Consider the following 13210-nt stretch of genomic DNA (forward strand, 5'->3'; position numbering starts at 1 on the left):
GTGCACATGAAGCTGGAGGGCAGCATTGCCATTTTGACAGTGTGTTAACTGCATTTTAAATGATAAAACATTGCACTGCAGCATTAAGAAGACAGCACACAAACACTTTTAGCATCAAACATCATAGTTCTTGTTCCGCAGAAAACTGTGCCCCTGTGACTGATATTTCTTTATGCAGTATATTACATTAGGATATTGTTAATACTGACGCATCAGTGCTTAAGTGGGATTTTGACGCAGCTGTGTGTCCAGTGGTTTTACACCCAGGAGTCGGGCCCCCTCCAAAGGGTCACAAGATAAATCTGAAGGGTTGTGAGATGATTAATGGGGTAGGAGGGAAGAAAAAAAAAAAAAAGTTTTGTTACACTAATTCATATTCACTTTGAATACTCTCAAATTCTTGTTTTTTTAATATTGCATGCAGAGTTTTACCTCTTTGGGCCAATTATTTAAATAAAACCATCCATGCGTCCAAGAACAAACCATGAAAAGTTTAGAGGGGAAATCACTCTGGCGGAACTGCTAACAAGTCATGGACATCTGACAAGACGCCCCGAGTAAACACAGCTTTTTAAAGGGTCAGAAGCCAAAAAAAAAAAAAATCTTGGAAATCACCGATTTAATCTTTAACAATGTGTTGTGTTTTATAAGCTTATTGTATGATTCTTATGTTTAAATCTTACTCTACAAACTAATGATAACTAACTACAGTTGTCAAATAAATGTAATGGAGTAAAATATATACATGTATATATATATATATATATATATATATATATGGAAATGAAGATACACAAATACCTAAAAATTGTACTCATGTACAGTGTTTGAAGAAATGTAATAAGTTACATCCCACCACTGATTCAGAATACAAAATGTTTTCAGTTTTCTTATGACACTTCTCATTCTCAGTTTTTCTGTCCTCTGTTTCAATGCTATTTTTTCTGTAACTTCCTCCGGGACTTACTGTCCTCCTCAGTCTGGAAGGTGACCTCTCTGCCCTCTTTCTTCCCCTCTGGATTGGCCAGTGACAGGCGGACATGGATGCCGTGGTAGGGTGGCAGATCACGCAGCGTGAAGCGTGAAGCGTTGTGTTCCACTGCCAGGCACTCGCGCACGGTGGTGTTGTGGCCTCCGCCGCCTCCCGCCGTGGTGTAACGGTAGCACAGGGACACTGAGTAGGTGTGGCAGCGTGTCAGGTTGAACGCCAGATTCTCCCACTGCAGGGACAACTGCCTGGACTGGATATCTGTGGCTGTGAGGCCCCGTAGTGCACGCATGGGCTCTGGGAGAGAGGGACAAAGATTGAAGAAGAAGAAGACAGAAAAAAAGAGGCAATTGAGTAACAAAGAAAGCAGAAATAAAACAAAAAGAAGCAATGTCATTGGAAAAGTCCTGAGGGCACAATAGTGAATTTTACAAAATGAAAGCACAGGTAACTTTGTTTTATTGCAAAATAATTGATTTTAGACAGAACACCCAGCAAATTACAGCATCACTGATGTCCCAGGACTACACTGGCAGTTTTTCACTTCCCCTCTTATGTGCAGCCATACTGCCCCGCCACAACATGGAGGTCAACAGTTTGCTGCCAGCACAACACACCCACATCCCCCATGGCAGAGCAGGAACTCATGCCAATTGCGCTAATTAATCGGACAAGCTGCGGGTTGCCATCGCACTCCCACCAGTTCCTGCCTCCGTGTCTATGAGCAAATTGACTATCCAGTAGTTATACTTCTTGGCCCTGAGGTTTAATCCACACACATAAAAAAATGCCAGTGCTATACAAGGACATTCACTTCCGCTGGTCACTTTTACATCTGGGTCATCGCTATGGCCATATTTTTAGAAGGCACTGAGTTAATTCTAGTCATTGCCAGGGTAACCCTGACTTTCTCTGACTCAGACTAAAATAAACAACAGCTCTGTCTTTGATATCCTCCTAAAATGTAATGGCAAGCTGAAAGATACAGAGAGCCTCTATACACAGAAGCACAGACCAGCCAGTGTTCAGGAGGACGTCTGAAACTGAAGAGAGGCTGAGTTAAGCCAAGGACATCCTCAGTATCAATGGACGCATTTATCAGTGGCCATTATTAACACAATCAACGCCTTTTTGTCAAGCAATATGCTACATAATGTATTGTATGGCTTTATTCTTTTAATAGGGTGTGTTGAGTAATGGGCCAGGGAGGCAGGGAACGACAGCAGAGATATGGGGAACATGGAGAGATCAGTGGAGTTTGAGGTTACTGGCCAAGGTCTTCATTCCTTCACTCTACTCGTACACTCAGTGTGATTCTCACTGCAACACAGATTAGTGCAGGGAACTTAAATAAGACACCTAATGCATCACTGAGCAGGGGCTAAAACAAGAATGATCTAAAATACTGTTATTCAGCTCAGTCACTATATCACCCTTCTTTCTCTCTCTCTCTGTATTTTGAGTGCACACATTCTCAAACTCACACACAAACATAAACACGTTAACATTATGAGACACAACAGCCCAATGCCCAGTTTCTTATGCACTTATTACTGCCTGCAGTAGAGCAATTCTGTTAAAGTAAAATTTTATGACATTTCCAATCTATACTGAAGGCCTCAGCAGTCACCAGCTTTCTCTTTTAATTTGCTGTCTGGCATCTCATACTAGATGAAAATATGACCATGAGCATTGATCTGAACCTCATCCACACTAATGTGACGGCAGATAAATGGGTGGGCGCAGTAATCGCAAAGTAGTAGACTGCACGCAGCAAGAAATGTTAATGTTCCATTGTTCCAGTGTGACTGAGGATTGTCTTAATGGTGCAATTGATAGTCTGCACAGTCTGAGAGCTAAATAAAGAGAGGCATTTAACTGCTGAGTTAATGAAAGCATCGCCAAAGAGGCCACAGTGTGCTCATTGTGGGTTTTCTCAAAGTGGACATTTGTGCCAGCCCCTTCCCCTTGCCTCGTCTTATCTGTCTGTATGCCATGGGCACCCATTCTCTGGCACCCTGTGGCGTGAAAACTGCAGCCGCCCCAACATGGCCAAAAGCCCAGAGCACCATGTTGATCCTTGGAGATTGGAAGTCAGAGTGGATGTGACAGGTTCTGGTTTATTATCTCCCCTAAAACTGTGACATGGGACAACAGCAGGACAGAGCAGAGCCGCCTTAGACTGTATGCATCGGTGGAGAGGATCTGCACTGACTGCGTCAGACAGGAAAACCAAATTTATACAGACATGTACGCCTATACCCATGTGCAAGCAAAAAAAAAAAAAAAAAAAACACAAGCACACATAAATCCAAACACCCCAAATGTGCACACGTAGGGAATTCTGGCTCCGAAAGGAAGACATGATGAACGACATGCCAAGAAAGGCAAAGCACTTGTGCTCCTAATGTGCCTAATTTTAGTCAGGCTCCAGTGTTGGCTCCCTCTAACACACCAAGAGCATCACGGGCAGGGGCTCTCCAGAAGGTTCAGTGACCCAGCAGCAGGTGGAAGCCCATTAACGTAGTTTGGGGACCACCTGCAGTACAAATGCTCGCCTCTCCTCTCTGATTTACTTGAGGGGCTTCAAGCTGTGCTAATGCACCGTGCTGATAATCACAGCAATGGCTCATCAAGCACACCTGGATGGCCATCAGAGCCAGGCGGAGACCATGTTCACATTCACGCACATTAGTTTTACAGCACCCGCATGAGGACAGCACGGCTCGGCGAGGAAGTGAATGTGTACGGTGAAGCCAGCTAGCCAACGTGTTTGGGAAGGAGGGAAATATTCAGCATGACCGTGGAAGAGTGATAATAGTCACGGTGGCAAGACGAAGCTTTTGAAGGGGAAACTCACTTTCCTCCTAAACACAAACAGGGTCCAAAAATCCCTTCTGTTCACTGGATAATTACCACCTCCCGGAAATCACCACAACAACCCCAACATCTATTTTCTCGTGCTTTAACCTAACAAGGCCAACAGCAGGGGGTTGGGGGGGGTGGGGATTGGAGGGGCATCAGGACTCAGCAGTGGAATATGGGGTCAGTAGGGGTAGTGTAGACCAGATGGTTTGGAGGTTGGGTCAGGGGAGCTCTGGGAACCAGGTGGTGATTAGAGTCTCCTGGAGGGTCACGGAGGTGAGATACACCAGGTGGAGGAGGCTGCAGCTTACTGTAAAGTGCATAATACATCTACACGCCCAAGTAAGAAGCACGAATACTGATCAAACCATAGAGGAGTCAGTCAGATGCAGCTGCAGCACAAAGAAAGAAACAAAACAAAACAAACTCAACCATCAGTTACTCACAGCTTTGCAGCTACCAGAGGAAAAAGTACAAGACACAACGACTGGCAAAATTAATTTCACCTGTATTTCCTCTGTATTGAACTAGTACTGCATCTAAATGCCCTGTTTAACAGCTCAGCAAACACAGCAGTATTACATATCCCACACATGGTTGAACAAGCTAATGTCACAGTGGTTGAAATGTAAATACATCATTAAAGGCTGAGTTTGGTGACTTTCACAAACACCGATACCAGCAACTGTGAAAGCAATTTCCGTACGTTGTGAATCCTCTCTCGCTTCACCTCTCGCACATTCACTCGCCTCATTTTTACCGTTTCACTCTCTCACTGTGAAAAACGACCCTCTTTCCCACACACACACACACACACTCACACACTCACTCCCACATCACACACCACACCCTTCCCTCCACTTTTCTCCCTCTTGCTGCCGTTTTTTTTTAATTTTTTTTTTAAAACTTTTTTATTGTGAATTTCCTGTGTCTCTTGAGTTGGGGAGGGATTGGGGAGAGAGGGAATGTGAGCTCACTCAGAGTGCCTGATGAATGAGGGGTGTCTTTTGCTGTTGGGAGAGGAGAGTAGCTTTAATATGTCATTGGAGAGGGGGGCCGGGGAGGCTCTACTGAAGCAGAGTAGGGAGATATGTGAGGGATGGTGTGTGGCAGGAGGAGACCGTTGGGCATAGAAAAGAGTGATGACCATGGAAGATACGAATCCACAGACTGCCTTTGGGTAACACAAAGCTCTCTATTTCGTGTGCCTGTGACTAGGACGCACGCATTGCAGATGCAGGCAGCAGTAATGACTGTGTGTGCATCTGCATTAACACAGTACTCTTTGTGCTCTGTCAGTGTACGTATATTTAACAGTGAGCATGGGTGTGGCCTGTTGGTATCCTGCTCGTCTCCCTGGGTGTTCTGGGTTTGCACTGTGACAGATGACAGAGGTGCACAGATGTGAGCAAGCAGAACAAAATGTTCAATAGAAAAAAGAAAAAAAAAAGCCTGATGTGAGGAAAACCTTCACCTGAACCACTGAAGAAAATGAAAAATAATCAATTTTTAAATCTGTGAAAACAGAAAAGCTGCTTTTGCTAAATGAATAGAAAACACAAACAAACAGGAAGCAGAAAGCAAAACCAGTAGAGCTGAAATAATTAGTCTATTTTTAAACTAGGTGAGTGGCAGAAAATTAACTATTGTAATAATCAAGTGTTTCTGTAATTTCTCAAGCAATAATGCCAAACATCTGCTGGTTCCAGGTTGTCATATGCGACAGTGAAGTGGGTGGGCATTTTTACTATTTTCTAACATTTTACAAATTGAGAAAATAATTAGTGCATTAATAAAAAATAATTGTTATTTGCCCAACAAGTTAATCATTTAGTTACTGTATGTCCCTTATTGTTTATAGAATAGCATTTACAGTGTGTATCTGTGATTGATCTGTCTAACCATTGTCACCTCCAAATTCTAATTCATTTATTGTACTTGCCAAAAAAAAAATTCTATCTTCTACAGTAGATACCAAAGAAGACTGCTTCAGGCCAGCTGATCTAGTCAGTCAGCTGTTATCTTATAAATAACCCTCAAACCAATATTTGCCATACTGGCAGCAAAAAAGTCTCCCTTTGAGTCTACTCAGCTCCAGAGTTCAGGGAGCGCCAGTGATAGCGAATGTGCTTTTTCTTCTGAGATAAGTATAGTGACTGAGTCAGAACTTGTCTATCAGTTTCTCTTCTGATTGAATTTTACCAGATTATGGCGACAGATGCAGCCCCGTAATCTAAGGCTCTGTGAAGTTATTTTGTGTGGCTGTTGGGCATCAGTACTTTGAACTGAGTTTCTTTTATGGAATGACTTCATGAAGCATAAAAAAGACATATTTATAGGTATTATTCTTATCTAGATTAAATGTATAAGCCGATGCAATTTAGAAAATCATAGAGCAGCACCGTACGTTTGTATCAAAGACCCCGCTGCCCCATGCTTGTGGATTGTACTGAACAGCCAGGTGTTCAACACACTTTATTCCCCTCTTCAGGCTCCCAGCCATGCATCACCTAAACAGTACTCACTGTGATTCCCCTAAGCGCTACATGTTGCATAATGGGTCCTTTCAGAGCAACGTCCCTACCCAATCCAAAAAAAAAAAAAGCCATCTCATTCTTGGCGACAGAAACAAAAAATCCCGAATGGGAATATACTAAATAGACTGTTGTAGACTGTCTCTATAAACAAGACAACATACTACAAGATTCAGTGGTGGGTACAAATTTCTGGAGTAGGAAAGATGTAAGGCAGACAACACTCCATGATTCATCTTAAAACAGATAACATATGGATGAAAGCTAGGATGTGGGTGGTGGGCTTTAAGCTTGAGATGCAGCAGCTGCCACTGGCCAGTGTATAGCAGCGCAATAGCACTTTTATGTTCGCAGTCAGACATTATTACGCTCTGGACCATATCAAACTCTGTCTAATGACTGGCTTTCTCTGCAAGTCCCTCACATACTGAGCTTGGAAGATCTGCTTTTATTTTTTAAGTTCTGGCCAAATGGAACTCTTTACCAAGTATCAAAAAATAATAATTCTTCGGTAATACTCAGTAATTTTAAATGATGATCACAAACCATTCAGCTTCTGTTTTAACTGATTTGTCTTTTGCATCTGCATTTTGTATTTTAATGAATTGTATTTATATATAGTTGTTTTAATTTATTGTTTTCCATTTATTTTATCCATTTTTAAGTCATTTTAAAGTGTTGTAAATGAGAGCCATAAATATTTATATATATATATATTTATGTATATATATATCAAAATACACGGCTCTGTTATGTCAATGAGTGTGTAAGTGATGATGATCATGCCTGCTTAACCTATGCTGTGACAAAAAAGTACAACAATCTAATACATTAGGCCAGTGGTTCCAACCCGGGGGTCAGGACACTTCAGGGGGTCTCAAGATGAATCTACACAAAATTATGATATTTGTTCTAGATTTTCTCTTTTTTTCTCTTTTCTTGTGAAATATTTTAACTTTCACCTCTTCAGGCCTCCAAGCATCCTTAAAATTAAACAACCTAAGCAGGAAAAATCACTCTTTAGCAAACTGATCACAACTCATGTGCCCACTGAGAGTATAACCTGTCAAAGGGATCTCAAGAAGATCATTTCAAGAAGCCACAAGCCAAAAAGATTGGGAACTGCTTCATTAGGCAACTACACCAAGCCTGGGATCTGGGAGCTCACCTGCACACTTGGTCCTGCTCACAAGAGGTGGTCCAGGAGGGCCAGTTCCTCCCTCTCCAGGCCGAGTCAGCAGCACACTGATGTGGTACTCTGTGTCTGGATCCAGGTGCCACAGCTTGTAGGTGACCATGTTGACCCCGTGCACCTCTGACCACGGTGACTGACTGGCGCGGTACTCAATCTCCTTCCTGATAATGGGGCCATCTCCCAGGATGGAGTTGGTGTTGAGCTGGATGATCAGGTAAGTGGAGCCGGCACGAAGCAGCTGAGGCGGCGCGATGGGGGATGGAGGTACTGTCAGAGGAAATGAGAGGCAGTTCATTTTTTTTGTTTTCCTGTTCAAACACACATTTGTATTGGTAGAAGCATTTGCTGGCGGGGCCATAGAACTTACACAGTCTGGAGGTACACACACACAGGAGGTAGCATTGTAGTATTAATTTTACTAATCAGTTGTATGCAAACAGATTTCTGCCCAGAGTCTTAAATGAGTCCCCAGGGACTGCAGGATGTTAGCAGGTCAAACTGCGTTCAAATAGCAGATTAGTCATAGCTATTAACAAGGCATTCACAACCTTGCATAAATCTTAGCCAAGTAGCAAGTGAAAAAAACAGCTGTGCATGCAGCACATTGAATGTGTATGATCGTTGTATCTAAAGGATTAAGTGCTGTACATCTTTTTCTCTAACTGAGTGTTCTGTCCTCACAGCTGGTCACCATGATGAAAGAGGAGACTCTGCGTCACTGTCGGTAAAGACTGCCAAACCAAGGATTAATTCCAGAGCCCACCGGTCAAATGTCACTTACTGGCAGATCCAAGTCACTGAACAATTACACAGAGAACAGTGTGAAGGAGGGAAGGGAATGCAAAAGAAATGAGGACAAAGCATGAGAAAAGATCAGAGTTTGATCTGTGGCTGTGACTAATCCTTCATTCCTGCAGAGGCGCCTCTGTCTTTTATGGGCCTCCTCTCTGTGGGCTTTCAACATTACCAGCACCTCAACTCTACTCTGCACCGCTTTCCGTTGCCTTGACTTAGCCTGAAGCAGCTCATCTTTGGGTTGTCAATGACTGCATCCACCATAAAGAAAGGGCAAATTTAGGCCACAGGTAAACGGCAAGTAGGGACGACTTTAAAACAACTCACTCATGTCTTTCACAGTTAAAGTTCACTGCTCTAGTAAATATGAGTTTTTCTGTTCATTTACTTTGTTATTTTACACTTTTTTTTCCCTCTGCATACAGAGCTATTCTGATACCAAACACCGCTCTCTGAGCTAGTTTCTGTTTAATTAAGGATTTCTCTGCACTGAGATTTATGCTTTAACGGGCTGAAAATCCCTGGAAACACATCCCCAAATGTGCACAGGATCAAAAAATAACAACTAGGAGGCCACAACAAAAGCCAGAGACATATAGCACCTTTTAGCAGAAAGATGGAAATGTTGTGTTCATTATGTGATGTTTCTGTCCTCTGTGGTGCAATAAGAGAGCTTCATCATGATTCCTGCATGCAATCTAGGGTCGTGAAATGAGTAGAGCCAACTCATTAAGGGGGTGATTAGGCTCTTCTTAGCAGGGCAGTGTGGGGAAAGGGATTTATGAAAGTCTTGTTAAGGACTCGGTCTCAGCTCCTGTGAAATAGATTATAGAGTTACAGCCAGTTGACTTGAACATGTCTTACAGCCACATCTACTCGCGATGCAGAGTGAGCTTTGCCAGAAATAACATCTTTGTCCTGATTATGAAATAAAGTAAGGAAGGCAACAACCACATGGTCACAATAATACTCATTTGCTTTGGAGTGTGAGCACATTAAATGGGATTTCATGGCTTTCTATCAGCACGTTCACTGACTCCTGGTTTAGTGGCAGCTGCTGGTGATAGGGTTTTGGCAAAATGGCTCTATTTTATACTGTAGCGATCAGTCTGTGTCACAATACTAAACAGAACCCGTGCTTCCTTATCAATCAAAGGGATTTACTTCATGCTTCAACGACAACAGTCTCAGTCAGACTTTAAAAAAAAAAAAACATTCATAACAGGAGGAGGATGCAGCAGAGGACAATGAGAATGAGAATCTTTCACATCCTTATTTCCCCTTCTCATCTTCCCTTTACTGGAGTGTGTTATGCCAACAAACCATCCCACAGCCATGTCATTACTATGCTGTCAAAGTGGTGTCAGGCTGTGGGGTTGGAGTGAGTAATGGGAGTGAGGTCACCATCTGTGGTACATGATATGACAGGGGCTGCAGGAGTCCTAGTCAAAAGAAAAGCTTTTTGACAGAGAGCCGAAGAGCCGAGTGTGGCAGCGTATTTGACAACTCCAGCTCAGGAAACAACACAAGTCAGGCAGATTGTATTCACCATATAAAGAGCCATCATGTGTGTCAAGCGCCACACACTTTGTGACTACGGAGTTTTGTGGAAATCAATTTGAAACAGGTGTCTATAATTTCCACCATCAAGCACAAATGATGGGTAATTTGAAATATCTTCACACTAGAGGATATCAGTGTTTGTTATGATCAGTTTGATTTTTAATTGGTCTTTGAATCACAGGCGGTGATGTATCATGACCAAGAAGAGCGGAAAATCATATGCTATCATTATAACAGCAGGAAAAAAAAAAGATGCTTGGCATAGAAGAAACAGAAGGAGGATAAAGAGTGAGACACATAGAAGAGAGAGTGTTTACCTTTGACGACGAGTTCAGCAAAGTTTGAGACCCCAGAGCCCCTTGGGGACTGAGTGACACAGCGGTAAAGGTCTTGATCCGATCTCTGGACGCTGTCTAGCTGGAAGGATACCACAAAGCGCCGGTGACTCAGGTGCTTGACCGACGCTGTTGTTAAAATGTCCCCATTGTGTCTCTGGAAAGCAGGAAAGGACAGGGTGAGAGAGAGCAGGATGGTTCATCATCATCCACCCTCTCTCTCTCTCTCTCTCTCTCTATCTCTCTCACACACACACACACACACACACACACACACACACACACACACACACACACACAAACACACACACAGGTGTATGTCATCTCATACAAGAGATATCAAGACTTTAAGTCCCTAGTATGAGTCAAGCTTCCACACTCAAGCGCCTATACTTCCCATAATGCAACTCAATGTAGCCTCTTCATTATATCCTCCCTGCCTCCCTAAATGCCCACATCTTTCAAACTCCACACTCCCAGTTTGTGATATAGGCCTCCAGAGCCAAAGAAGAAATTATACAACTGTTGTCACAGGCTGAGTAGCACTCACCATGACAACAGTAGTAAACTGCCTTTTATGTGCAAAATTGGAAGGTGCCTCTGTCAGTTATAAAAACCTCTGAGCAACTTCAACTAATGACTACATTAACTAAAATAGTTTCTTATTAATATTAGTTATTAAAAGACACGATAAGAACAGAAACCTGTTTGTGTTTTATGTTAATGTGAATATCTGCATATAGCCAGTTGAAAAATGTATTGTATTGTTTCATAGCTATGTGTTTAGTAAGCGTCTTTTTTATTTCTTTTTCCTTCTCTCCTTTTTCTTGTCTTTCTTTCCATCTTCTTTCTTTTTTGCCCTCTTGTTTTTACTGTATACTGCATGTTACTTAAACTAAAAAAACTACAAATACAAACTACTTTACTAAAAAAGTAATTTTGCATGTTGTATACCTCAGTGTATTTTTTATTAAAAACATGTCTGCACACACACACACACACACACACTCACACACACACACACACACACACACACACACACACACACACACACACACACACAAACACACACACAGGTGTATGTCATCTCATACAAGAGATATCAAGACTTTAAGTCCCTAGTATGAGTCAAGCTTCCACACTCAAGCGCCTATACTTCCCATAATGCAACTCAATGTAGCCTCTTCATTATATCCTCCCTGCCTCCCTAAATGCCCACATCTTTCAAACTCCACACTCCCAGTTTGTGATATAGGCCTCCAGAGCCAAAGAAGAAATTATACAACTGTTGTCACAGGCTGAGTAGCACTCACCATGACAACAGTAGTAAACTGCCTTTTATGTGCAAAATTGGAAGGTGCCTCTGTCAGTTATAAAAACCTCTGAGCAACTTCAACTAATGACTACATTAACTAAAATAGTTTCTTATTAATATTAGTTATTAAAAGACACGATAAGAACAGAAACCTGTTTGTGTTTTATGTTAATGTGAATATCTGCATATAGCCAGTTGAAAAATGTATTGTATTGTTTCATAGCTATGTGTTTAGTAAGCGTCTTTTTTATTTCTTTTTCCTTCTCTCCTTTTTCTTGTCTTTCTTTCCATCTTTCTTTCTTTTTTGCCCTCTTGTTTTTACTGTATACTGCATGTTACTTAAACTAAAAAAACTACAAATACAAACTACTTTACTAAAAAAGTAATTTTGCATGTTGTATACCTCAGTGTATTTTTTATTAAAAACATGTATGCACACACACACACACACACACACCCACACCCACACACACACACACACACACACACACACACACACACACACACACACACACACACACACACACTCACACACACACACACACACACTCATTTCCTATTACTGTACGTCGCCCTTGTACGCAGTTATTGCCCAGTGAACTCCAGGGACACTAAGCTAATAATGCAACAAAACACTTAAATTATTGCTATCTGGGTCAGTTTTTATTGGAGCTATGTGATTAAAAAGGAGGAGGATTGTCCAATTGTGTGCAATTTAATTAGAATGGCAGGACCATCTCTCTGATTTAATCACACAATATGACAATCAGACATGCTTTAATAAAACAAATGAAATCTTGTTAAAATAATAATGATTATGGGGGTAATACATGTCACGAGTGCCGCCCCTTAATAGAGCCCATCTTCCACCTCAGTCATCCTCAGTGTACGATGTTATTGAACCAAAACATTTAACCGCTCAGCAGTTAGAACTGGGAAACAGATGGGCTTTAATGCATTAAGTTTTAATCAGTTTCGTACATAGGCTAATGGATGAACAGCAGCATGTAGACTTTGTGTTTTGGTGCAAAACTAAACAAAAAGAAAACTGTAGAATTTGAATATGAAGTAGCTGCTAGTTTCAGCATAAAGCAGAAACAGAACATAAACAAAACTGAGGTTGGGATGGACAAAGTGAGAAAGAATAAGGAATAATGATAGAGAAAAGGATGAAAAACACAGAGAGAGGGAGATTCAAATGAATGTTGCATGATGCACCTTGCTGTTGCGCCGCGAGAGGCATTTCTCACATTGTTCCACACCATTAAAACCACTAGCATCCGTCAAGTCCACGTAGCTTCAACAAAACACATTGGATCTGACATTTTTTCTCATGTTTTCAGGCCATTCTCCCATTCATTGTTCGAAATGGTGGACGTGAATTTTGATACTTATCATTTTGATCTGCCAGTTTTTACTGAATCCAAAGCATGTGAGCACGCTGGGATTAACAAGGAGACCTTAAGGTTATGCTTGGCCATCGCTGCTTCTGTTGTGCTTCTGTTGTGCTTCTGATATGGGCCTGTCAAAAAACCCACAGACCACACAAACCTCGGGCCGAGCCTTCGCAAACAAACACATAAACACACACCCGCTGATTAGGGTTAAGCAGGCAACTAA

General features: G+C 41.9%; 1 protein-coding gene across 3 annotated transcripts in view; it reads right to left on the minus strand.

Annotated features, from left to right (window-relative positions):
- LOC111232882 (receptor-type tyrosine-protein phosphatase U) overlaps positions 1-13210 on the minus strand; it is a 148434-nt gene that overhangs the window by 45359 nt on the left and 89865 nt on the right. For all 3 annotated transcript variants that reach the window (XM_022760565.1, XM_022760564.1, XM_022760562.1), the window contains exons 6-8: positions 10258-10432; positions 7556-7849; positions 968-1285 (exon numbers count right to left, since the gene is read on the minus strand). In XM_022760565.1, the coding sequence (XP_022616286.1) occupies positions 968-1285; positions 7556-7849; positions 10258-10432 (787 nt within the window). The remainder of the gene's footprint in view (positions 1-967; positions 1286-7555; positions 7850-10257; positions 10433-13210) is intronic.

This window comes from Seriola dumerili, unplaced genomic scaffold (genome assembly GCF_002260705.1).
Source record: "Seriola dumerili isolate Sdu_G_001 unplaced genomic scaffold, Sdu_1.0 BDQW01000341.1, whole genome shotgun sequence".
Taxonomy (NCBI): domain Eukaryota; kingdom Metazoa; phylum Chordata; class Actinopteri; order Carangiformes; family Carangidae; genus Seriola; species Seriola dumerili.